The 25,494-nt window shown below is 41.7% G+C and overlaps 2 protein-coding genes across 2 annotated transcripts in view; one reads left to right on the plus strand and one right to left on the minus strand.

Annotated features, from left to right (window-relative positions):
- nusap1 (nucleolar and spindle associated protein 1) overlaps positions 1–2,994 on the plus strand; it is a 19,152-nt gene extending 16,158 nt beyond the window's left edge. The window contains exon 11 of the mRNA XM_061969024.2: positions 2,683–2,994. Coding sequence (XP_061825008.1) covers positions 2,683–2,773 — 91 coding nt within the window. The 3' untranslated portion in view covers positions 2,774–2,994. The remainder of the gene's footprint in view (positions 1–2,682) is intronic.
- Position 2,995: 1 nt separating this feature from the next.
- On the minus strand, positions 2,996–25,239 carry ndufaf1 (NADH:ubiquinone oxidoreductase complex assembly factor 1). Its single transcript, XM_061969025.2, has 5 exons — positions 24,976–25,239; positions 15,230–15,755; positions 6,007–6,192; positions 5,865–5,939; positions 2,996–3,193 (listed from the first exon to the last, which is right to left on the minus strand). Exons 2-5 carry the CDS (start codon positions 15,734–15,736, stop codon positions 3,050–3,052), a joined length of 912 nt encoding a protein of 303 aa, XP_061825009.1. The 5' UTR covers positions 15,737–15,755; positions 24,976–25,239; the 3' UTR covers positions 2,996–3,049.
- Between the last annotated feature and the right edge of the window lie 255 nt (positions 25,240–25,494).

A 25,494-nucleotide genomic window follows, 5' to 3' on the forward strand; every position in this document is an offset into this window, starting at 1 on the left:
TTTCTTTTTTTATTCAAGAAAATGTTTTTAATTTATTTGTCTTATTTTAGTAAATTTTTTTAAAAAGGACCTTATCTTCACCATACCTGGTTGTCCAAATTAGGCATAATAATGTGTTACCGGTAATTCCACGACTGTATATATCGGTATCGGTAATTAAGAGTTGGACAATATCGGAATATCGGCCAAAAAAAGCTATTATCAGACATCTCTACTTAGTATAGTTGAAGACTTCCGGTCATTAGAAAAGATCACTGCACATCGTAATGGCAACTACACTTTCCATCTTAAACATCTAGAACAATTATTTGGGAATGTCCGGCGGGCCAGATTGAAAAGCTCAACGGGACGCATGCGGCTCCTGGGCCTTAATTTGCCCAGGTCTGCTCCAGACGCTCCTCTTCGTTTTGTATCGTTTACTTGTCAACTTAATCATTCAAAAACGTCAAACAATAACGACGTGGGAAGAAACGAATGGCAAAATAAAGCAAGTTTGTTACAGTAGGAAAGAGTTAGAAAAAGTAAGAGTAAGGTCAAAAACTACTGTGTGGCTCGATTCCACCATACCTGACTGTCATTACCCACAATACATTGTGTCCAAACCATATTACCACACAGATCCTTCCGCCATATATGTCATTAAACAGTTACATAAACTTCACTGTATTAAAGCAGTATAAAATTGTACGTCATCAAATTATTCAGACAAATGTAATAATTACAAATAAAGTGTACCTTATAATTATTCTAAGCATGCAATATATATATATTTTCGTATTATTTAAATAAAGTAAATACCGTATTTTTCGGACTATAAGTCGCTCCGGAGTATAAGTCGCACCGGCCGAAAATGCATAATAAAGAAGGAAAAAAACATATATAAGTCGCATTGTTTGGGGAAATGTATTTGATAAAACCCAACACCAAGAATAGACATTTGAAAGGCAATTTAAAATAAATAAATAATAGTGAACAACAGGCTGAATAAGTGTACGTTATATGAGGCATAAATAACCAACTGGTATGTTAACGTAACATATTATGGTAAGAGTCATTCAAGTAACTATAACATATAGAACATGCTATACGTTTACCAAACAATCTGTCACTCCTAATCGCTAAATCTTATACGTTTAGTCTCTTACGTGAATGAGCTAAATAATATTATTTGATATTTTACGGTAATGTGTTAATAATTCCACACATAAGTCGCTCCTGAGTATAAGTCGCACCACCGGCCAAACCATGAAAAAAAACTGCGACTTATAGTCTGAAAAATACGGTAGTCCCCTTTTGGCTGAATAAACATAAAGCATCTTCCATAGAATGTAAATGAACTTAAACAGCATTTAGGCTCCTACAGTCCTACAGTTCGCTTCACCGTATTAAATTAAAATGATAGATAACTACACCTTGACGGAAATGATGGACCCACGGGAGCCTCTGTGTCGAAGTCAAGGCCCGCGAATGAATGATCTATGGCCCCCGGGATGATATTTGATTAGTATTCGAACCGGCCCGCAGGCCACAGCCGCCTGCTGCTGTTTAGCATGCACCAATACTCCATCAGTGTTGGCGCTAGGAATTTTCAAAATGGGGTCAAGTCACAAAAATGGGGTCCCACAGTAAATTTTGGGGGTCCCACTTTTTTGTAAGCGTTTTGAAAGCAACTGGTAAATGTATGCATTGTCCTGTTATATCTCACATTCTATATTGTGTTTTGGAAAAAGGTTGTCATACACGTTACTTCATTCATTAAAAAAAAAGAATACAAAACCAATTTTTATGCATATGTACCGGTAAATGTATTCAGTTTTAAACATTCATTCAATTTCTTCTTTCCTTAATGAATCTAAACTTTACCGTCTTTATTTTTTAGTTTTAATGCCATGATTTTAATAGTCCGGCCCGCGTGTGCACACATTTTCCTCCATGCGGCCCCTGAGCTAAAATGACTTTGACACCCCTGCACTAGATTTAGCTTGCTAACAAGAGACAATATCATACCCCAATCTAAACTTGTTTAAGCACGTTACTTAGTTACAATATTCGCATTGAACATAAAGGCTTTTGCACAAAGTGATTGATCGACAGCATACTCAACAGGAAGTGAACTTGCATGACATCACATACACCTGAAGTGATCGCCTAATTTGCGTTTATTAAAAAAGAACATTCTAAAATGTTTAAAAAACAAAATGGACGAAGATAAACCTATTTAAGCACAAAAATAAAAGTAATGGCTCTTATGAAGCTGGACAATATTTAATTGTTCCTCTGCCAAAAGTATATTGTGTGGCTATTTATTTGTCATTTAAAAAAACATCTTGGTTAAAAGATTTCAGTGTGTTTAAGTACTTTTTGAGCACATTCAATAATAATGATCACCGTCACGGTTATATCAGAGTATATTTCATTTTTGTTTTATTTAACTTTAATATTTCAAAGTTTACATTACAATATATGAGAAATAAAAGTGAATTGCTTTTGAAAGGGTGTACCGGTACTTACATTATCTGTCATTTCATCAGTGGTTAATTTGATCTCAAAATAATGTTGACAGCATCATTTATCGCCAATTTATCGTCTTGCAAAATGTATCAGCCCAGGCCTAAATAGTTAGTAAAGATTTTGCTAATGAGTCCTGTAAATAATGGCTGGGTTTTTTGATTCTGCCCCTAGAAGGGACGAGAGGCAAGTGAAACAAGCAGAAGATCGCAAGCAGAAGAAGTCGGCCATGCTGTGTGCTCGAAGAGGCCTTGTGATGACGTAAATGTTTTTCCAAGCCGTCTTTTTGTAAATATTTTCACGTCCACGCTATGACTCGATCTCGCCAGGTAGCAGCCGCTTGTTCGCATTTTAGCTTCTGTGCTTTTTAGTGATTTGGTGGCGAATTGGAAACTGTTTAGTTTGAACTTGCTTTTGGGAAGGTAAAAAATATATTGTCTAAATATTGCTTTTTTTTCCAAAATAAAAAGTCTGGATTTTACACAAGTGTGTTCATCACCCAATGGTGTCATGTTTGACATCAACCATTATGCAAATGTCGTCAGCCAACCTCCGGGTTCCTCTTGTGCAGCTCGTAGTCAAACTCCGATATGTGAGCGTGATCTTTGCAGACGCCAATGTAGTCGATCTCCAGCTGGAAGGGACCGTCGGCTTTATCTGCCAGGGTAAAGCCGATGGTGTTGATCTGACGATTTGGAAAAACAAATAAAAGTCAACTCTCTCAAAATGTTTAGGGCTACAGTGCTAAATGCAGAGAATAATCCCGCCACACATTGTGTGTGTGTGTGTGTGTGTGTGCGTCATACCTGCCAACTACTCCGGTTTTCCCGTAATTAGTACGGTTTTCATCAACCTATTCCGGGTTACCGTTGCAGTGATAAAAAATACGGTTTTTCATTAATTAAAAAACAATTTTTTTTTTCAAGTTTTATTCACGAAATCGCGTAACAACAATGACAATCGACACTGCTTCCCGTAACTTCCTATCGAGCCATTCCGAATGCCATGCGCGAGGCTATTTATAGCACCGCTGCCAAGCACGAGGCACCATGCAGTTGCCATTGTTTCCAAACGAGCGAACGATCATGGAATCAGCCGGAGAAAAATCGCAAACGAGTCTTAAACCGAAAAGAAAACTGCAGTCATTCCGTGAAGAATATTCAAAAGCCTATCCGGGAATAATTATCCGTTCCAAAAAGGGTGAATTGCACCTTGTGTTCGATATTTCGATGACGACATTGGAAAAGTATTGTCAGTACTTCTGTCTTTGAGGGAATGCAATACGGCTTCCACAGGCGAAAACATTTACAAAATACTCGCGGAAGAAATAGACTCAAACGAAATTCCTTGGCAGAATTTGGTTTGCTTTGCTGCCGATAATGCTGCAGTGATGATGGGATCTAAAAAGGGTGTTGCAGCTTTCATTACGGAAATGTCTCCTTCGGTTTACATCGCCGGTAAGTACAGTTCGTAGCATAAAAAAACTCCCAAAAAAATAACATTTTAAGTAAATCTTTTATTACATAAACAATAAATCAAATCAAAAATAATTTCTGTGTACAGTATATCTTTTTATTTGTGATAACGATAACATGTTCAAAACAAGTAACATAACTATCATACTATTCTATTACTTCTTAATTCTATGATGCCATTGAATTACATTTTAATGAAGTAAACTTATCATAAAGTAAAATACCAAAATATGACATGTTATTATAAATGTGCCTATTACTACTTTACATTTCTACTTGTATATAAAACCTTGATGCAGGTGTTTGGATTTTTTTTGAAGCGCTTTATAGGCAGTATAGAGCAGTGATTTTCAACCACTGTGCCGCGGCTAGTGTGCCGTGAGATATTGTCTGATGTACCGTGGGAAATTATGCAACTTCACCTAATTGGTCCAAAAATATTTTTTGGCAAAATAATAATCATAATAATGTGACGTTGTCTATTGCTTGTGCTGTGTAGAGCTTGGCAGGGTAACCATGTAATACTCCATATCAGTAGGTGGCAGCAGGTAGTTTGTTGCTTTGTAGAAGTCGGAACGCGTCGAGGAATGTTTGTCGTGATCCCAATATGCAGAGCACAGCGGGAGACAGCGTACAGGTAAAAAAAAAAAGGTATGTAACGCTTAAACCAAAAATGAACAAAAGGCAAGTCCCGCTAGGAAAAGGCGCTGAAGCATAGGGATGGCTATGTAAAAAAAAAAGTACAACTGAACTGGCTACAAGTCAACAAAAACAGAATGCTGGACGACAGCAAAAACTTACAGCGTGTGGAGCAAAGACGGCGTCCACAAAGCACATCCCGTACATGACATGACAATCAACATTGTCCCCACAAAGAAGGATAGCATACGCACAACTTCAGTCTTGATTGCGAAAACAAAGCAGGTGCGGGCGATAGCACTCAAAGGAAGGCGTGAAGCTGCTACAGGAGAACACCAACAAAACAGGAAGGGTCACCAAAACAACAGCGCAAGACGGGAACTAAAGCACCGCACACAGGAAACGACAACAAACTCAAAATAAGGCACGACAACCTGGTGGAGTTTCATTTTTTAACCTTTTCTGCTGGTGGTGTGCCTCTGTATTTTTTTTTTATGAAAAAAATGTGCCTTGGCTCAAAAACGGTTGAAAAAAACTGGTATAGAGCAACATCCATAGGCTCTATTGTAAGCTGACTTTTGATAGCATTTATTTACTCGTCAGAATGCATACAAAAAGACAAAGGTGTTGTCTTACATAAACATTATGAATGATAGACAACATTCCAAAGTAAGTGCAATTCCCCTTTAATGCTTGAATAATTAATATTTTATTATTTATCTTCTTTTTAGCAACTTTAATGCTTGAATAATTAATATTTTATTATTGATTTTCTTTTTAGCAACTTTAATGCTTGAATAATTAATATTTTATTATTTATCTTCTTTTTAGCAACTTTAATGCTTGAATAATTAATATTTTATTATTTATCTTCTTTTTAGCGACTTTAATGCTTGAATATTTAAAATTTTTGGGACCCGTCACCTCCCTGCTTGGCACTCAGCATCAAGGGTTGGAATTGGGGGTTAAATCACCAAAAATTATTCTCGGGCGCGGCCACCGCTACTGCCCACTGCTCCCCTCACCTCCCAGGGGGTGATCAAGGGTGATGGGTCAAATGTAGAGAATAATTTCGCCCCACCTAGTGAGTGTGTGTGACAATCATTGGTACTTTAACTTTGTTATTTATCTTCTTTTTAGCGACTTTAATGCTAGAATATTTCAGATTTGACTGATATTTATTTTATGTAGCCAAACTACCCGGTAATGCTTGAATGATTGAGATGTTTTCAGAGTACTTACCTTGTCCAGCCACAGACAACACTGACTATCTTGAATTCTTCCACGATGTGTCAGGAAAAACTTTGAAAAGGGAATCTTTAAGGACAATATTAACCGTTATTTAAAATCGTTAGCATTCTTCAGTCTATGGACACTCAGTCACCTTGACGTCCTGCCAGTAGGGCCCTCCTCTGGTGTACAGGAAGTAGTTGTACAAGTCGTCCTTCTGGTGGGAGAAGTAGGTTTCAGCGGCGATGTTGATCATCCACGGTCGGCCGTCGCCACGCACTCTGAGGTACAGCGTGTTGAAAGAGGTCCAGTCGTAGTGTTTCTTTCTATCAAAAGAGGCCTGGAGAAGAAGCAGTTCTGTCATTAAATGGTCATGATTACATCACATGTAATGAAGCATCATATTGCAACCAGGCTTTACATTATTATTGAAATAAGGTCATTATTTATTTGTAATGTTTTTTTATTTCCAGCTGCTTTAAACAGAAACCCAAAGGCGCTCCAACCAACTGTGACAAATACCCGCCACTAGAGCTCGTTTATAAATAAATATGGAACACGTGTTCCTCAAGGGGTAAAGAGAGAGGTATTTTGGGGGAGGATTTGGTCCACCTTCAGTTTTTTGTGCAGTGTTTAAATGTTGGCCATGTTTTTAGAATTGTTTGTCCTTGGCTGACGTCGGAACTCTACTACACTGCAAAAAGTCAGTGTTCAAAAACAAGGGAAAAAAATACAAAAATTAGAGGTATTTTATTTGAACTAAGCAAAATTATCTGCCAATAGAACAAGAAAATTCGGCTTGTCAAGACTTTCCCAAACAAGTAAAATTAGCTAATCTCAATGAACCCAAAAATACCTTAAAATAAGTATACTCTCACTAATAAAAAGTGCACTTTTCTTGATAGAAAAAACAAATGAGACCTTTTTTCTGAATATGTTGAAAAATATTCTTTAAATTAAGTAAATGCTAGTGCCATTATCTTGACATAATGATATGCACTAGGCATTACATTTCTTGAAACCAGCAAACTTATACTAAAAACTAATTTATTGTTCTTAATGGAAAGCCAACAAGGCAACCGCTTGTTACTCTCAGGGTCGACTAGCCACTCAGGCAAATCATATTGTCTAAAAATGCATTTTTCCATCGATAACATGACATCATCGCGCCAAGTGCGTGCTCTTTCAGTCAATTAGTGCGCATATATACAGCCCGGTGCTCGGCCAAAACAATTTTTTTTTGTAATTTTGAAGAATTCATCTTGTTTCATAGAAAATAAAACAGTCCATTTGGCTGTCATCTGTTTTAATTATGAGACACAATTGTGTCAAAGTCATGATTTTTTATTTCGTGCTTGAAATAAGAAATTATTACTTTAAAAAAGTAGTTTGATGACACAGCTTTGCAACACTTGATATTCTAGTTTCATGCATGTTTTACTCAATATAGGTCATCAAATCTCAGCAACAAGCTGTAATATCTTACTGAGAACATTTAGGACCAAAACCCTTAAAACAAGTAAAACACAAACATAAAATCTGCTTAGTAAGAAGAATTATTTTATCAGACAGAAAATAAGCAAATATCACCTTTATTTTAGATATTTAATCTTACTTAGATTACAGTTTTTGCCGTGTACGTGGCAATTTTAGTGACATGTGGTCATTGTGATACTGTGGAACCTCGAACGGGGTTCGTAAATCGAAAAGTTTGTATTGTGAAGCTAATTTCGCCATTAGAAACAATGTAAATATGAATAATCAGTTTCAGCCTCGACAAAAGTCCATATTTTAGTGAAGGTTTCTGCACTTTGGACACGATATAAAGTGCTATACAGTACTGTATATCACACAAACATAGCAAAGGGGTGCTGGATCAACGTTTTCTTAACTATGCTGTGTGCACTGCTGTGCCAACATGTGCACACACGTAGAAGTCACTTTGGTGCCCTTACAAATGATCAGAAATCACAAAAATCCTTAACTTTAACAACCATATGGCTACAATAATAAACCTTTAACCATACTTGCCAACCTTGAGACCGCCGAATTCGGGTGTTGAGGTGGGGTGGGGCAGGGTAACGGGGGGGGGGTGTATATATTTTCAAGTATTTTTATATATATATATATGTATATATATATATATGTATATATATATATATATATATATATATATATATATATATATATATATATATATATGTCTTAATGAGGTTATCCAAAAAATAGTGCTCGATACCGTAGTAGAGCGCAATATATGTATGTGTGGGGAAAAAAATCACAAGACTATTTCATCTCTACAGGCCTGTTTCATGAGGGGGGGTTCCCTCAATCATCAGGAGATTTTAATGGGAGCATTCACATACCATGGATTATATAGGGCACAGAGTGGGTGGGTACAGGCTGGTGTAGGGGCGTGGTGATTGGCTCATGTGTTACCTAGGAGGTGTTTCCGTCTGTGGCGGCATGCTGTTACAATTTCGCTGCGCTTGTTGAGGGATGACAGGTCTGGACGGTAAATAATAAACAGTTTTTCTTTCAAGCATAGGTTGCATCTTTTATTACCACTATTGTAAGGTGTGCTGGATGCAAGAATTTGCCATGTTATTGAATATTCAACATTATTGTCTTTGAGGTCCCAAATGTGTTTGCTGAGTTCTGTGGTATTCCGCAGGTTTTGGTTCCTGAAAGAAGCCTTGTGATTGTTCCATCTGGTTTTGAATTCTCCCTCAGTTAATCCTACATATGTGTCGGATGTGTTAATGTCCTTGCGTGTTACCTTAGATTGGTAGACAACTGATGTTTGTAAGCACCCCCCGTTGAGAGGGCAATCAGGTTTCTTTCGACAGTTGCAACCTTTGTTGGTTTTGGAGTCGCTCTGTCCGGGGGCCGACGGCTCATTTGCAATTGTTTTGTTGTGGTTTGAGATGATTTGTCGTATATTGTTCATACAGCTGTATCTCAATTTAATGTTGTTCTTGTTGAATACTTTTCTTAGGGTGTTGTCTTTGGGAAAGTGTTTGTCAATCAGATTGAGGAATTTGTGTCCAATGTTAGTTGAGACGTTTTTGCTGTATGGGGGGTTGTACCAGATGATGTCGTTTCGTTTTCTGTTCTTTTTCGGTTGGTTTCCTGGCGTGGGTTCATAGGTGAGGGTGAAATTGTATCCGCTTTCATCAAGGGCTTTTTGGTACGGGGGGGTTGCTTGGTCAAATTCAGCTTTGCTAGATGACAGCATCGATAGCCTTTTATTAATTCCGGTAGGTATTCTTTTCGTGGTGGTGGGTGGGTGGTTGCTGTCATGGTGCACGTATTGGAGTGTTGTGTTGGGTTTCGTGAATGGTTGGTAGCTGTTATTTCTCAGGTTGAAAGTGACGTCAAGGAAGTTGACGGTTTGCTTGTTGGCTTCAATCGTGATCCGTAGGCCGTTCTCTTTGAAAATTTGGCATATGCGCTTCTTGGTATTCTCGCTGCTCCTTGGCGAGGCGCGACACACTGCCAGTCCGTCATCACGGTAAATACCAACATCATCATCCACGCAAAAAACTCCATTCTCATCCACAACAGTACACCATGGCAAAAAAAGAACAATGCAACATTTGACGTCACTATGGGAAGTTTTGACGGAGCAGAAACGTGTGAACTCGTTGGGAGTTTCCTCCTCTCCCAGCTCGCCAGCCTCAACCTGAACCTTGGTATTTACCGTGATGACGGACTGGCAGTGTGTCGCGCCTCGCCAAGGAGCAGCGAGAATACCAAGAAGCGCATATGCCAAATTTTCAAAGAGAACGGCCTACGGATCACGATTGAAGCCAACAAGCAAACCGTCAACTTCCTTGACGTCACTTTCAACCTGAGAAATAACAGCTACCAACCATTCACGAAACCCAACACAACACTCCAATACGTGCACCATGACAGCAACCACCCACCCACCACCACGAAAAGAATACCTACCGGAATTAATAAAAGGCTATCGATGCTGTCATCTAGCAAAGCTGAATTTGACCAAACAACCCCCCCGTACCAAAAAGCCCTTGATGAAAGCGGATACAATTTCACCCTCACCTATGAACCCACGCCAGGAAACCAACCGAAAAAGAACAGAAAACGAAACGACATCATCTGGTACAACCCCCCATACAGCAAAAACGTCTCAACTAACATTGGACACAAATTCCTCAATCTGATTGACAAACACTTTCCCAAAGACAACACTCTAAGAAAAGTATTCAACAAGAACAACATTAAATTGAGCTACAGCTGTATGAACAATATACGACAAATCATCTCAAACCACAACAAAACAATTGCAAATGAGCCGTCGGCCCCCGGACAGAGCGACTCCAAAACCAACAAAGGTTGCAACTGTCGAAAGAAACCTGATTGCCCTCTCAACGGGGGGTGCTTACAAACATCAGTTGTCTACCAATCTAAGGTAACACGCAAGGACATTAACACATCCGACACATATGTAGGATTAACTGAGGGAGAGTTCAAAACCAGATGGAACAATCACAAGGCTTCTTTCAGGAACCAAAACCTGCGGAATACCACAGAACTCAGCAAACACATTTGGGACCTCAAAGACAATAATGTTGAATATTCAATAACATGGCAAATTCTTGCATCCAGCACACCTTACAATAGTGGTAATAAAAGATGCAACCTATGCTTGAAAGAAAAACTGTTTATTATTTACCGTCCAGACCTGTCATCCCTCAACAAGCGCAGCGAAATTGTAACAGCATGCCGCCACAGACGGAAACACCTCCTAGGTAACACATGAGCCAATCACCACGCCCCTACACCAGCCTGTACCCACCCACTCTGTGCCCTATATAATCCATGGTATGTGAATGCTCCCATTAAAATCTCCTGATGATTGAGGGAACCCCCCCTCATGAAACAGGCCTGTAGAGATGAAATAGTCTTGTGATTTTTTTCCCCACACATACATACATATATATATATATATATATATATATATATATATATATATATATATATATATATATATATATATATATATATATATATATATATAAATAAAAAAATAAAAAATATATATATATAAATGAATAAATAAATAAATATATATATATATATATTTATTTATTCATTTATATATATATATATATATATATATATATATATATATATATATATATATATATACATATATATTGAACTGAAATTAATTTTTCCAATCATTTTGGAACTTGCAAGCGTACTTCTCCTTCTTACTCGTCGTCGCCATGTCTCTTCTTCGTTCTTCTGCTTCGTCTCTGTTATGTTTTTGGACATTACTACTTGCCGTAGTTTGGAAGCAATGCATGATGGGAACCCGGATGTTGAGTGTCAGTGTATTAACGTGCCGGCTGGAATAAACACACGCTGAGAAATAGCTCCGTGCCTGCCTACTTTATGGGTTATAGATAAACCTATGGATAATGGAGACATATATAATAGTCTCCTTTTCAGGTTGTAGAGGACGCTAAAGGCAGTGCCTTTAAGGCACGCCCCCAATATTGTGGAAATCAGGAGAAATTCGGGAGAATGGTTTCCCCGGGAGATTTTCAGGAGGGGCACTGAAATTAGCTTAAAAAAGTAGATGTGTTTCTGTCAGGGGGGTTCAACTGTGGAACAGCTTGGATGATTCCTTAAAATGTTCCAGTTCCATTCACACATTTAAAAAACACTTTAAGACCAACGTCTTGAAAACATTTATCACTCTTGAATCAACACAGTAGTTAATACTATGATCAATGTTAATTACAAACTAAATGTGAGATATAAATAATAATGGAAGTATAATTGTTTGTATATAATTGGTACAAAGGTTTAACATGTGTACAAGGATATTTCACATGCCTTTACTGTGTATATAATTGAACTGTGTTTATGTTGTGTATAATGTGTATTTATAATATGTTGTACAAAGGACATTTCATAATTTTCGGAAGTTGTTCTTGTACTTGACATTGTTTATAGGGTTAGGCGCAATAAGTGTTCAACTTCAGCTTTAACCCTTTCGGTCTGCAACATTTTTTTTTCAATCTATGAATGTACAACTGTTTGTTTATTTTGTTGACCATTGACCGAAGAAGAATAATAAACTAAAATAAACTAAAATTCGGTAGTCTCCCGGGAAAATCGGGAGGGTTGGCAAGTATGCCTTTAACTGACGAAAAAACAGGAAGGGGGCTGTGTGCCTTGAAAGACACGCGGTTGAACGAGAGGCAGTGTCTTTTCCTCCGCTGTGAAATAAGTCTGCTCTGGCATGTTTTTGTATAAAAGTCAATTCACACTTGCTGTGGTAAGAAGCCTGTACTCCTCGCAAATAGTCTTTTTTGAACTCCACAGCATTTACTAGAGGTGTGGGGAAAAATCTATTTGAATTCGAATCGTGATTCTCACGTTGTGCGATTCAGAATCGATTCTCATTTTTAAAATATCGATTTTTGTATTTTATTTATTTTATTTTTTAATTTTTTAATTAATCAATCCAACAAAACAATACACAGCAATACCATAACAATGCAATCCAACTCCAAAACCAAACCCGGCCCAGCAACACTCAGAACTGCAATAAACAAAGCAATTGAGAGGAGACACAAACACGACACAGAACAAACCAAAAGTAGTGAAACAAAAATGAATATTATCAACAACAGTATCAATATTAGTTACAATTTCAACATAGCAGTGATTAAAAATCCCTCATTGACATTATCATTAGACATTTATAAAATAAAAAATAAAAAAAAAGAACAATAGTGCAGTGTTTCCCACAGGACAGGCATCTATTTGTGGTGGTGTGGTCGGGGGGCGGTGGGCGACGGCGGCAGCGGCGATGACCAAGAAGAGCGCGGAGTTGGAATATAAGTACAACACTTTATGTACATATTTAGCTCATTAAAATTACCGACAGGAAGGCGAGAAACACTTTATTTCAACAGACTCTGGCGCCGTACCTGTCGTCAAAACTCCAAAGACCGACTGCACAGTTGCGCTAACAAAATAAGAGTCTCAGAAAGCTGGCGTGCAAAAGCTAGCAAGCTACGGAGTTTGCCGACAATGTATTTCTTGTAAAGTGTATACAAAGGACTACAGAAGCTGGACAAATAAGATGCCAAAAACCAACCACTTTCATGTGGTATTGGACAGAAAGGAGGACTTTTTTTCTCCTCCATTCGAAAATGCGGACGTTATCAGCACCACTGTCTGATTCCTATCAATGCAAGTCATCACAATCAGGTAATACACCAACTTATATTCTTGTCTTCATGAAAGAAAGGAATCTATATGTGTTAAACATGCTTGTATTATTTTTAAAGACCTTTAACTTGTTAACAATATTAACTATATGTGTTAAACATGCTTGTATTATCTTTAAACACCTTTAAGTTGTTAACAATATTAACTATATGTGTTAAACATGCTTGTATTGTCATTAAACACCTTTAACTTGTTAACAATATTAACTATATGTATTAAACATACTTGTATTATCATTAAACACCTTTAATTTATTAACAATATGTGTTAAACATGCTTGTATTATCTTTAAACACCTTTAACTTGTTAACAATATTAACTATATGTATTAAACATACTTGTATTATCATTAAACACCTTTAATTTATTAACAATATTAACTTCTATGTGTTAAACATGCTTGTATTATCTTTAAACACCTTTAACTTGTTAACAATATTAACTATGTATTAAACATACTTGTATTATCATTAAACACCTTTAATTTATTAACAATATTAACTATATGTGTTAAACATGCTTGCATTATCATTAAACACCTTTAACTTGTTAACAAAAACATATATTTCATAAATAAGTAAATATAAATGATATATATGAATGAGGTAGATCCCCACGACTTGATCAATTGAAAAGTAGCTCGCCTGCAGAAAAAGTGTGAGCACCCCTGAGTTACACTCATCTGAACAGGTCAGCCACCTGTTTAAAGCCCGATCACAGTTGAAATCTTGAAATGAAGGGCATTTAATGGCCAAAACATTAACCTGGACAACATTTTAACAGCTGGTTGGCTCAGATTTTATTCTTTTCATTGCATTCACATGCTGCAGTGGACAGTGGACAATTTAGCTTCATTATTAATGCAGTATCTGAAGCACCGTCTCCACGTGTGTTTATTGACAACAGGGTTATAACCTGGACACGTTAGCTCGTCGGTATGGTAACACGTGACGTGACAACAGCGGCGGTGTTAATGAAGCAGCGTCGGGCTGCTCACCGTGAGTGAAACGCTCGGTGAAATCGCGGATTAACGTTAAATATATGACGAGCCGCGAGCGATGCAGCTATAACTTATCTACCTACAACCTATATTGCCCTCGTATTTTGATCCGGTCGGTCCGTTCTTTTACTCCGCCGTCTTCTTCTTCTTCTTCTTCTTCTGGCCCACCAGGTGAATTAAGTGCTATTGGCGGAGTTACAATGCATAGTAGGCTACCGCCACCTACTGCACCGGAGTTGTAACTACAAGGTACATTCACAGACAGAGTCCCATTGCTTTTATGAGCGGTCGAGCGAGTCAAAAGCCGAAAAATCCATTTGTGGCGGACGTAATTCTTTTGTGGCGGGCCGCCACAAATAAATGAATGTGTGGGAAACACTGATAGTGTCACAGTGGCTTACACTTGCATCACATCTCATAAGCTTGACAACACACAGTGTCCAATATTTTCACAAAGATAAAATAAGTCATATTTTTGGTTCATTTAATAGTTCAAACAAATTTACATTATTGCAATCAGTTGATAAAACATTGTCCTCTACAATTATAAAAGCTTTTTACAAAAAGCTACTACTCTGCTTGCATGTCAGCAGACTGGGGTAGATCCTGCTGAAATCCTATGTATTGAATGAATAGAGAATCCTTTTGAATCGGGAAAATATCGTTTTTGAATTGAGAATCGCGTTGGATCGAAAAAAATCGATTTTGAATCGAATCGTGACCCCAAGAATCGATATCGAATCGTGGGACACCCAAAGATTCGCAGCCCTAGCATTTACCTCTTTTTATTCACGCTGGCCTGTTGAGTTTTTGGGACTCATATTGAGTTAAAGCGCTGAGAAGTGACTAGTACTGTGCACTGGGCAGCAAGTGATGTGGAGCGCCCTGCTTTTTGCCTGCAGGAGCAACACAAAATAAATGACTGAATGAAGCATTCGTACACAGAGACATGGTTCACGCACGAAGGCCTATTTGGCTCCATCTAAAAGTTGCTCAATCGAATAGAGGGGTTCGTAAATCAAGATTGCACTGTATTGATAATACTGATATACATTCGCAGAAATGGTTGGAGAAGGAGATACTAAATGATACTAACCAGGGACTGCTTGGAGCGCATGGTGCAGTATCCGCTGTAGCGTGTTTCTCCGTCCTGGGGTGGCGTAGACCTCAGAGTCCCGTAGAGCAAACAGGTGTTGTCGTTTCTGCCCACTTTCACATAGACCTCACTTTTGCCTCCGATCTCAAGGTCTGACGACACGATCCACTGCTCCAGGCTCTCTGGGCCTCGGAACTCCCAAACCAGTTGGTTCTGCTCCTTCATGTGCTCAATAATGGGCTTCCCCTGCGGACCCACCCACCCATCGAGGAACTCCTTCTTCAGCAGAGTGAAGTGCTTCTTGATGCCCGCTAAACCTTTGGAGACGCTAAAGTTGATATTCTTCCACGGAGGTTTGTTTTCTCTGGGCATGCCGGGACGTCTGTATTCGCCATGGATAATGGTTCTACTTGGCACAGACAGAGGACTGATCGGGTGGAGGTGGAATATCTGCTGCTGGATGCATTTCAGCACCCTCAATGGATGGACACGGCTGTACAGGGACATTGTGGAGCCAAATTCATAGCTGGGAACAAAACATGAATAAACAGTGAGATCTGGCATCAGGTGTTTATGAAGGTGCTCTATGTGTTTTCATCACCACTATACACCAATACTAATGACGTAGAGTACACATCCTAGTTTATCCAGAATATCAACATTTTCAGATTGACCGGTGCTACACTGTACTTGGTCAATCTTAGATGCTTTGCCATGGTTACACTCGGCAAAGCATCTAAGGCAGTGGTTCTTAACCTGAGTTCGATCGAACCCTAGGGGTTCGGTGAGTCGGGCTCAGGGGTTCGGCGGAGGTCAAGACTCATCGTGTAAATAAAAACTTCTCCCTATCGGCGTATTACGGATACGGCAACAGCAGAAGTCAGACTGATTTGCAGGTGTGTAATTTGTTGTGAGTTTATGCACTGTGTTGGTTTTGTTGTTTGAACAAGGTGATGTTCATGCACGGTTCATTTTGTGCACCAGTAAAAAAAAACATGGTAACACTTTAGTATGGGGAACATATTCACCATTCATTAGTTGCTTATTAACACGCAAATTAGCAACATATTGGCTCTTAACTATTCATTATTAAGTACTTATTAATGTCTTATTCGGCATATAATCCTAACCCTCTAACCCTGGCCCTAATCCTCTAACCCTAACCCTAACCAAATAACTCTAAATTAAGTCTTTGTTACTTAGAATATGTTCCCCATACTAAAGTGTTACCAAAAACATATAACTTTGTCTTGAATTTGAAATAAAACAACATTTTATTTTTCACTAAAGAAGGGTTCGGTGAATGCGCATATGAAACTGGTGGTCTTCGGTACCTCCAACAAGGTTAAGAACCACTGATCTAAGGTAAGTAAAATCCATCCATCCATCCATCTTCTTCCGCTTATCCGAGGCCGGGTCGCGGGGGCAGCAGCCTAAGCAGGGAAGCCCAGACTTCCCTCTCCCCAGCCACTTCGTCCAGCTCCTCCCGGGGGATCCCGAGGCATTCCCAGGCCAGCCGGGAGACATAGTCTTCCCAACGTGTCCTGGGTCTTCCCCGTGGCCTCCTACCGGTTGGACGTGCCCTAAACACCTCCCTAGGGAGGCGTTCGGGTGGCTTCCTGACCAGATGCCCGAACCACCTCATCTGGCTCCTCTCGATGTGGAGGAGCAGCGGCTTTACTTTGAGCTCCCCCCGGATGACAGAGCTTCTCACCCTATCTCTAAGGGAGAGCCCCGCCACCCGGCGGAGGAAACTCATTTCAGCCGCTTGTACCCGTGATCTTGTCCTTTCGGTCATAACCCAAAGCTCATGACCATAGGTGAGGATGGGAACGTAGATCGACCGGTAAATTGAGAGCTTTTCCTTCCGGCTCAGCTCCTTCTTCACCACAACGGATCGACACAGCGTCCGCATTACTGAAGATGACGCACCGATCCGCCTGTCGATCTCACGATCCACTCTTCCCCCACTCATGAACAAGACTCCTAGGTACTTGAACTCCTCCACTTGGGGCAGGGTCTCCTCCCCAACCTGGAGATGGCACTCCACCCTTTTCCGGGCGAGAACCATGGACTCGGACTTGGAGGTGCGGATTCTCATCCCAGTCGCTTCACACTCGGCTGCGAACCGATCCAGCGAGAGCTGAAGATCCTGGCCAGATGAAGCCATCAGGACCACATCATCCGCAAAAAGCAGAAACCTAATCCTGCAGCCACCAAACCGGATCCCCGCAACGCCTTGACTGCGCCTAGAAATTCTGTCCATAAAAGTTATGAACAGAATCGGTGACAAAGGGCAGCCTTGGCGGAGTCCAACCCTCACTGGAAACATGTCCGACCTACTGCCGGCAATGCGGACCAAGCTCTGACACTGATCGTACAGGGAGCGGACAGCCACAATCAGACAGTCCGATACCCCATACTCTCTGAGCACTCCCCACAGGACTTCCCGAGGGACACGGTCGAATGCCTTCTCCAAGTCCACAAAGCACATATAGACTGGTTGGGCAAACTCCCATGCACCCTCAAGGACCCTGCCGAGAGTATAGAGCTGGTCCACAGTTCCACGACCAGGACGAAAACCACACTGTTCCTCTTGAATCCGAGGTTCGACTATCCGGCGTAGCCTCCTCTCCAGTACACCTGAATAAACCTTACCGGGAAGGCTGAGGAGTGTGATCCCACAATAGTTGGAACACACCCTCCGGTTCCCCTTCTTAAAGAGAGAAACCACCACCCCGGTCTGCCAATCCAGAGGTACCGCCCCCGATGTCCACGCGATACTGCAGAGTCTTGTCAAGTAAAATGTTAATTGGAATCCCTGTTATGATGTAAGTTATACATTTATCTGTTAGTCTGACAAATACAATTTAAATTGATCAATTTGCATATTGATTTTTCAGACCCACCCATTGCGATGCTACTCACAAGTCGAATGCAACCGGCCATGTTTACTCAAATTTTCCGTCACTTCCAATGCTAGTTTCAATTAAAAATACAGAGTAACTGTGCTTTATGGTTTCATCATTGTATATTTAAACAAATGACGACATGTTTGTTCATTCTGGGCCTTTTCTATGCAAATTATGAGAACCAAATGTTCTACTTTAACGTGATGATTAGGTCACGTGATTGCCATCCTGGGTTCTGATAGGCTCTGGGCCATTATCTTGTAAACATCGGTCGTGTGCTTTCTAAATTTTTCCAAGTATTTTACCGGTAAGTGAATTAGTTGGGTGGATTCCTTTTAGCTGTTTCATAGCACAAAGTATGAACTAAATAGTCTAATACAAATATATACAGTACAGGCCAAAAGTTTGCACACACCTTTCATTTCAATACGTCTTTATTTTCATGACTATTTACATTGTAGATTGTCACTGAAGGCATCAAAACTATGACATATGTGAAGTGAAAACCCTTTCAGGTATCTACCTCTTGAAGCTCATCGAGAGAATGCCAAGAGTATGCAAAACAGTAAACAGGGTGGATATTTGGAAGAAATATAACACGTTTTTAGTTATTTCATCTTTTTTGTTAAGTACATAACTCCACATGTGTTTATTCATAGTTTTGATGCCTTCAGTGACAATCTGGGTCAAAATGGTCATGAAAATAAAGAAAACACATAGAATGAGAAGGTGTGTCCACACTTTTGGCCTGTACTGTTTACAGTATGTGTACAGATTACAGCAAAACACTTATCTACAAGAAGGATTTTCTCTAAATAATAATATTCATTGTAGTTTTCAAATTATGATTTTTGTTATCCTCATATTTACCTATTGTTTCATGTAGTACTTTGAAATTATCCATCCATCCAGTCATTTTCTACCGCTTGTCCCTACGGGGTGTTGGAGCCTATCTCAGCTGCATTCGAAATTAATTGATTGAAAATAATTGACATCAATATTTGTGTGAATGCTTTGGAGCATATGGTTTTCTACACCAAAATATATTCTTCAACTTATTATTATTCTACTACAGATTTTGGCACACTTTACCTTCCACATTTTTCACCCGACTCAAACCGTCTCAACTTCAAACTGTTCAGCCTATTTGGGAATTGCGGGCTTTCCCTTCACCAATTCCAAAAATTCCCAGTTTTCCCAGAATTCCAGGTTTTCCAGGACACTTGCACCATTTCCAGATTTTGCAACCGATTCATACCATTCCACCTTCAACACATTCCACCATTCTGGAAATTAATCCATCCATCCATCCATTTTCTACCGCTTATTCCCTTCGGGGTCGCGGGGGGCGCTGGAGCCTATCTCAGCTACAATCGGGCGGAAGGCGGGGTACACCCTGGACAAGTCGCCACCTCATCGTAGGGCCAACACAGATAGACAGACAACTTTCACACTCACAAACTATAATTATTCAGAGTTAAAAAAAAAAAATCCAGGATTTTCTAGAATTTCTGCTTTTCCAAAGCCCTATTTCCACCCTTTTTTCTGGCGACTACTCCTTCCGCCTTTTTCAACGCATTTCAACCGTTCCACCGTCAAAACATTCCTCTTAATCAGGACAAAAAACAAAGTTGTTTTTTGAACTGGGAAAAATTCCCGGTTTTCCCGAAATTCCAGGACTTCCGTAATACCATTTCTCAATTCAACATGTTACTACTTCAACATTTCTCGACCGATTTGGAAAAATTCCAACGCCAACCATTTCAACTCATTCAGACCATTCAAGTTTTTTTTTACCATTTTCAAAAGAATTCCCGCTTTTCCCCAAATTCCAGGAATTCCGTAATACCATTTCTCAATTCAACATGTTACTACTTCAACATTTCTCGACCAATTTAGGAAAAATTCCAACACCAACCATTTCAACTCATTCAGACCATTCAAGTTTTTATTACCATTTTCAAAAAAATTCCCGCTTTTCCCGAAATTCCAGGAATTCCATAATACTATTTTTCAATTCAACATGATAACACTTCAACATTTCTAGACTGATTTGAAAAATTCCAACACCAACCATTTCAACTCATTCTGACCATTCAAGTTTTTTTTTACCATTTTTTTTAAATTCCCTCTTTTCCCGAAATTCCAGCTATTCCATAATACCATTTCTCAATTCAACATGTTACTACTTCAACATTTCTCGACCGATTTGGAAAAATTCCAACACCAACCATTTCAACTCATTCAATCCATTCAAAGACATGCACCTGGGGATAAGTTGATTGGCAACACTAAATTGGCCCTAGTGTGTGGATGTGAGTGTGAATGTTGTCTGTCTATCTGTGTTGGCCCTGCGATGAGGTGGCGACTTGTCCAGGGTGTACCCCGCCTTTCGCCCGATTGTAGCTGAGATAGGCTCCAGCGCCCCCCGCGACCCCAAAGGGAATAAGCGGTAGAAAATGTTTTTTTTTTACCATTTACAAAAAAATCCTCCTCTCTGAGCTGCCACCTTAACGTGGTAGAGGAGTTTGCGTGTCCCAATGATCCTAGGAGCTATGTTGTCCGGGGGCTTCTATGCCCCCTGGTAGGGTCTCCCAAGGCAAACTGGTCCTAGGTGAGGGATCAGACAAAGAGCAGCTCGAAGACCTCTATGAAGAACACGAACAAGGAACCCAGATTTCCCTCGCCCGGACGCGGGTCACCGGGGCCCTCCTCTGGAGCCAGGCCCGGAGGTGTGGCACGATGGCGAGCGCCTGGTGGCCGGGCCTGTCCCCATGGGGCCCGGCCGGGCACAGCCCGAAGAGGCAACGTGGGTCCCCCCTCCAATGGGCTCACCACCCATAGCAGGGGTCATAGAGGTCGGGTGCGATGTGAGCTGGGCGGAAGCCGAAGGCAGGGCACTTGGCGGTCCGATCCTCGGCTACAGAAGCTAGCTCTTGGGACGTGGAACGTCACCTCGCTGGGGGGGAAGGAGCCTGAGCTAGTGCGTGAGGTGGAGAAGTTCCGGCTAGATATAGTCGGACTCACTTCGACGCACAGCAAGGGCTCTGGAACCAGTTCTCTTGACAGGGGCTGGACTCTCTTCCACTCTGGCGTTGCCAGCAATGAGAGGCGACGGGCTGGGGTGGCAATTCTTGTTTCCCCTCGGCTCAAAGCCTGCACGTTGGAGTTCAACCCGGTGGACGAGAGGGTAGCCTCCCTCCGCCTTCGGGTGGGGGGACGGGTCCTGACTGTTGTTTGCGCTTACGCGCCCAACGGCAGTTCAGATTACCCACCCTTTTTGGATTCACTCGAGGGAGTACTGGAGAGTGCTCCCCCGGGTGATTCCCTCGTTCTACTGGGGGACTTCAACGCTCATGTTGGCAACGACAGTGAAACCTGGAGAGGCGTGATTGGGAAGAATGGCCGCCCGGATCTGAACCCGAGTGGTGTTTTGTTATTGGACTTTTGTGCTCGTCACGGATTGTCAATAACAAACACCATGTTCAAACATAAGGGTGTCCATATGTGCACTTGGCACCAGGACACCCTAGGCCGCAGTTCCATGATCGACTTTGTAGTTGTGTCATCGGATTTGCGGCCTCATGTTTTGGACACTCGGGTGAAGAGAGGGGCGGAGCTTTCTACCGATCACCACCTGGTGGTGAGTTGGCTGCGATGGTGGGGGAGGATGCCGGACAGACCTGGCAGGCCCAAACGCATTGTGAGGGTTTGCTGGGAACGTCTAGCAGAGTCTCCTGTCAGAGAGAGTTTCAATTCCCACCTCCGGAAGAACTTTGAACATGTCACGAGGGAGGCGCTGGACATTGAGTCCGAGTGGACGATGTTCCGTACCTCTGTTGTCGGGGCGGCCGATTGGAGCTGTGGCCGCAGGGTAGTTGGTGCCTGTCGTGGCGGTAATCCTAGAACCCGTTGGTGGACACCGGCGGTGAGGGATGCCGTCAAGCTGAAGAAGGAGTCCTATCGGGTTCTTTTGGCTCATGGGACTCCTGACGCAGCAGACAGGTACCGACAGGCCAAGCGGTGTGCGGCTTCAGCGGTCGCGGAGGCAAAAACTCGGACATGGGAGGAGTTCGGTGAGGCCATGGAAAAAGACTTCCGGACGGCTTCGAAGCAATTCTGGACCACCATCCGCCGCCTCAGGAAGGGGAAGCAGTGCAGTGTCAACACCGTGTATGGTGGGGATGGTGCTCTGTTGACCTCGACTGCGGATGTTGTGGATCGGTGGAGAGAATACTTCGAAGACCTCCTCAATCCTACCAGCACGTCTTCCTATGAGGAAGCAGGGCCTGGGGAATCTGTGGTGGGCTCTCCTATTTCTGGGGCTGAGGTTGCCGAGGTAGTTAAAAAGCTCCTCGGTGGCAAGGCCCCGGGGGTGGATGAGATCCGCCCGGAGTTCCTTAAGGCTCTGGATGTTGTGGGGCTGTCTTGGTTGACAAGACTCTGCAACATCGCGTGGACATCGGGGGCGGTACCTCTGGATTGGCAGACCGGGGTGGTGGTTCCTCTCTTTAAGAAGGGGAACCGGAGGGTGTGTTCCAACTATCGTGGGATCACACTCCTCAGCCTTCCCGGTAAGGTCTATTCAGGTGTACTGGAGAGGAGGCTACGCCGGATAGTCGAACCTCGGATTCAGGAGGAACAGTGTGGTTTTCGTCCTGGTCGTGGAACTGTGGACCAGCTCTATACTCTCGGCAGGGTCCTTGAGGGTGCATGGGAGTTTGCCCAACCAGTCTACATGTGCTTTGTGGACTTGGAGAAGGCATTCGACCGTGTACCCCGGGAAGTCCTGTGGGGAGTGCTCAGAGAGTATGGGGTAACGGACTGTCTTATTGTGGCGGTTCGCTCCCTGTATAATCGGTGTCAGAGCTTGGTCCGCATTGCCGGCAGTAAGTCGGACACGTTTCCAGTGAGGGTTGGACTCCGCCAGGGCTGCCCTTTGTCACCGATTCTGTTCATAACCTTTATGGACAGAATTTCTAGGCGCAGTCAGGGCGTTGAGGGTATCTGGTTTGGTGGCTGCAGGATTAGGTCTCTGCTTTTTGCAGATGATGTGGTCCTGATGGCTTCATCTGGCCAAGATCTTCAGCTCTCACTGGATCGGTTCGCAGCCGAGTGTGAAGCGACTGGGATGAGAATCAGCACCTCCAAATCCGAGTCCATGGTTCTCGCCCGGAAAAGGGTGGAGTGCCATCTCCGGGTTGGGGAGGAGATCTTGCCCCAAGTGGAGGAGTTCAAGTACCTCGGAGTCTTGTTCACGAGTGAGGGAAGAGTGGATCGTGAGATCGACAGGCGGATCGGTGCGGCATCTTCAGTAATGCGGACGCTGTATCGATCCGTTGTGGTGAAGAAGGAGCTGAGCCAGAAGGCAAAGCTCTCGATTTACCGGTCGATCTACGTTCCCATCCTCACCTATGGTCATGAGCTTTGGGTCATGACCGAAAGGACAAGATCACGGGTACAAGCGGCCGAAATGAGTTTCCTCCGCCGGGTGGCGGGGCTCTCCCTTAGAGATAGGGTGAGAAGCTCTGCCATCCGGGGGGAGCTCAAAGTAAAGCCGCTGCTCCTCCATATCGAGAGGAGCCAGATGAGGTGGTTCGGGCATCTGGTCAGGATGCCACCCGAACGCCTCCCTCGGGAGGTGTTTCGGGCACGTCCGACCGGTAGGAGGCCACGGGGAAGACCCAGGACACGTTGGGAAGACTATGTCTCCCGGCTGGCCTGGGAACGCCTCGGGATCCACCGGGAGGAGCTGGACGAAGTGGCTGGGGAGAGGGAAGTCTGGGCTTCCCTGCTTAGGCTGCTGCCCCCGCGACCCGACCTCGGATAAGCGGAAGAAGATGGATGGATGGATGGATGGATGGATGGACAAAAAAATTCTCGCTTTTCCCGAAATTCCAGGAATTCCGTAATACCATTTCTCAATTCAACATGTTACTACTTCAACATTTCTCGACCGATTTGGAAAAATTCCAACACAAACCATATCAACTCATTCCGACCATTCAAGTTTTTTTTTACCATTTTCCAAAAAATTCCCGCTTTTCCCGAAATTCCGTAATACCATTTCTCAATTCAACATGTTACTACTTCAACATTTCTCGACCCATTTGAAAAATTCCAACACCAACTATTTCAACTCATTCAGACTATTCAAGTTTTTTTTTACCATTTTCCAAAAATTCCCGCTTTTCCCGAAATTCCGTAATACCATTTCTCAATTCAACATGTTACTACTTCGACATTTCTCGACCGATTTGGAAAAATTACAACACCAACCATTTCAACTCATTCCGACCATTCAAGTTTTTTTTTACCATTTTCAAAAAAATTCCCGCTTTTCCCGAAATTCCTAAATTTTGGGGGAATTCCCAGTGAAATCAATGGAACATTCTTCAAAGTTCCACAACTTCCACATTTTTATCTGATTCAAACAGTTCCAACTTCAAAATATTCAGCCTGTTTGGGAATTGTGTACTCTCCCTCTACAATTCTAAAAAAAAAATCCAGGATTTCAGTTCAACTTCAGCATTGGAGCATTCACACGCAATTCCTTCAGTACATAATGAAATCAATTTTTTTTAAATGGGGTAAATATAAGAACGTTATGACAAAAGCGTCAAAACCTAAAATCTTGAGCCCCATTGACCTTGTATTGAAAAGTTGACCAGATATTAGACCATTTTCACCCCTGTCTGATAATACTGGGTGCTGTAGCCTATCTCAGTTGTCTAATATGTGACCATACCAAATAGTGTTTGAGGTGAACACATTCTTACGGGTTAACAGTAGTAAGTATTTTAAATAGTCGATAAATAATGTGTTTACATTTACCATGATCGTGCTAGAACAGATGCCAAAATAGGGAAGATGACTCGTAGAATTCCAGTCCAACGAAGACGTTTGTTGTCCTTGAGTTCACAATTTTGTTTTTTCCGGGGTCTATGGGGTATAATTTATTTGACACTTTTTCCACGTTCGCCACACATTCGAACGTTTAAAATACTGCAGAAAAGTCAAAAATATATAAGCTTGTTTAAAGGGTTTTAGTGTCACCGCTAGAAGCTAAATTGTGGACTCATTTGTGCACCAAGTAATCGTGTCCGGAACGAAGCATTCGTCTTTACGAAAGGTTCCTACCTCAACTAAGTCAGTCCTCGTACGCGATGTAAATATTTAACAAATTCATGTAATACAATGATACACGCAGAGGGTGCTATTCTAACTACGTTTATAAACTAACATATAGAAGAGATCAAATTCGGTATTTTTATACACGACTGTAACATAGAAATGTTTGTCTACATTATTATGCTCCGGGACAAAAATGTTCTACATAAATGTCGATTTGTG

This window comes from Nerophis lumbriciformis, linkage group LG08 (assembly GCF_033978685.3).
Source record: "Nerophis lumbriciformis linkage group LG08, RoL_Nlum_v2.1, whole genome shotgun sequence".
NCBI lineage: Eukaryota > Metazoa > Chordata > Actinopteri > Syngnathiformes > Syngnathidae > Nerophis > Nerophis lumbriciformis.

Coding starts and splice junctions, on each gene's coding strand:
- ndufaf1 (XM_061969025.2), bottom strand. CDS start 15,736: ATGTCCCTGTACAGCCGTGTCCATCCATTGAGGGTGCTGAAATGCATC. Junction 6,193..15,229: donor TGCGCTCCAAGCAGTCCCTG/GTTAGTATCATT, acceptor CTTCTTCTCCAG/GCCTCTTTTGATAGAAAGAA. Junction 3,194..5,864: donor GTTGTCTGTGGCTGGACAAG/GTAAGTACTCTG, acceptor CCAAATCGTCAG/ATCAACACCATCGGCTTTAC.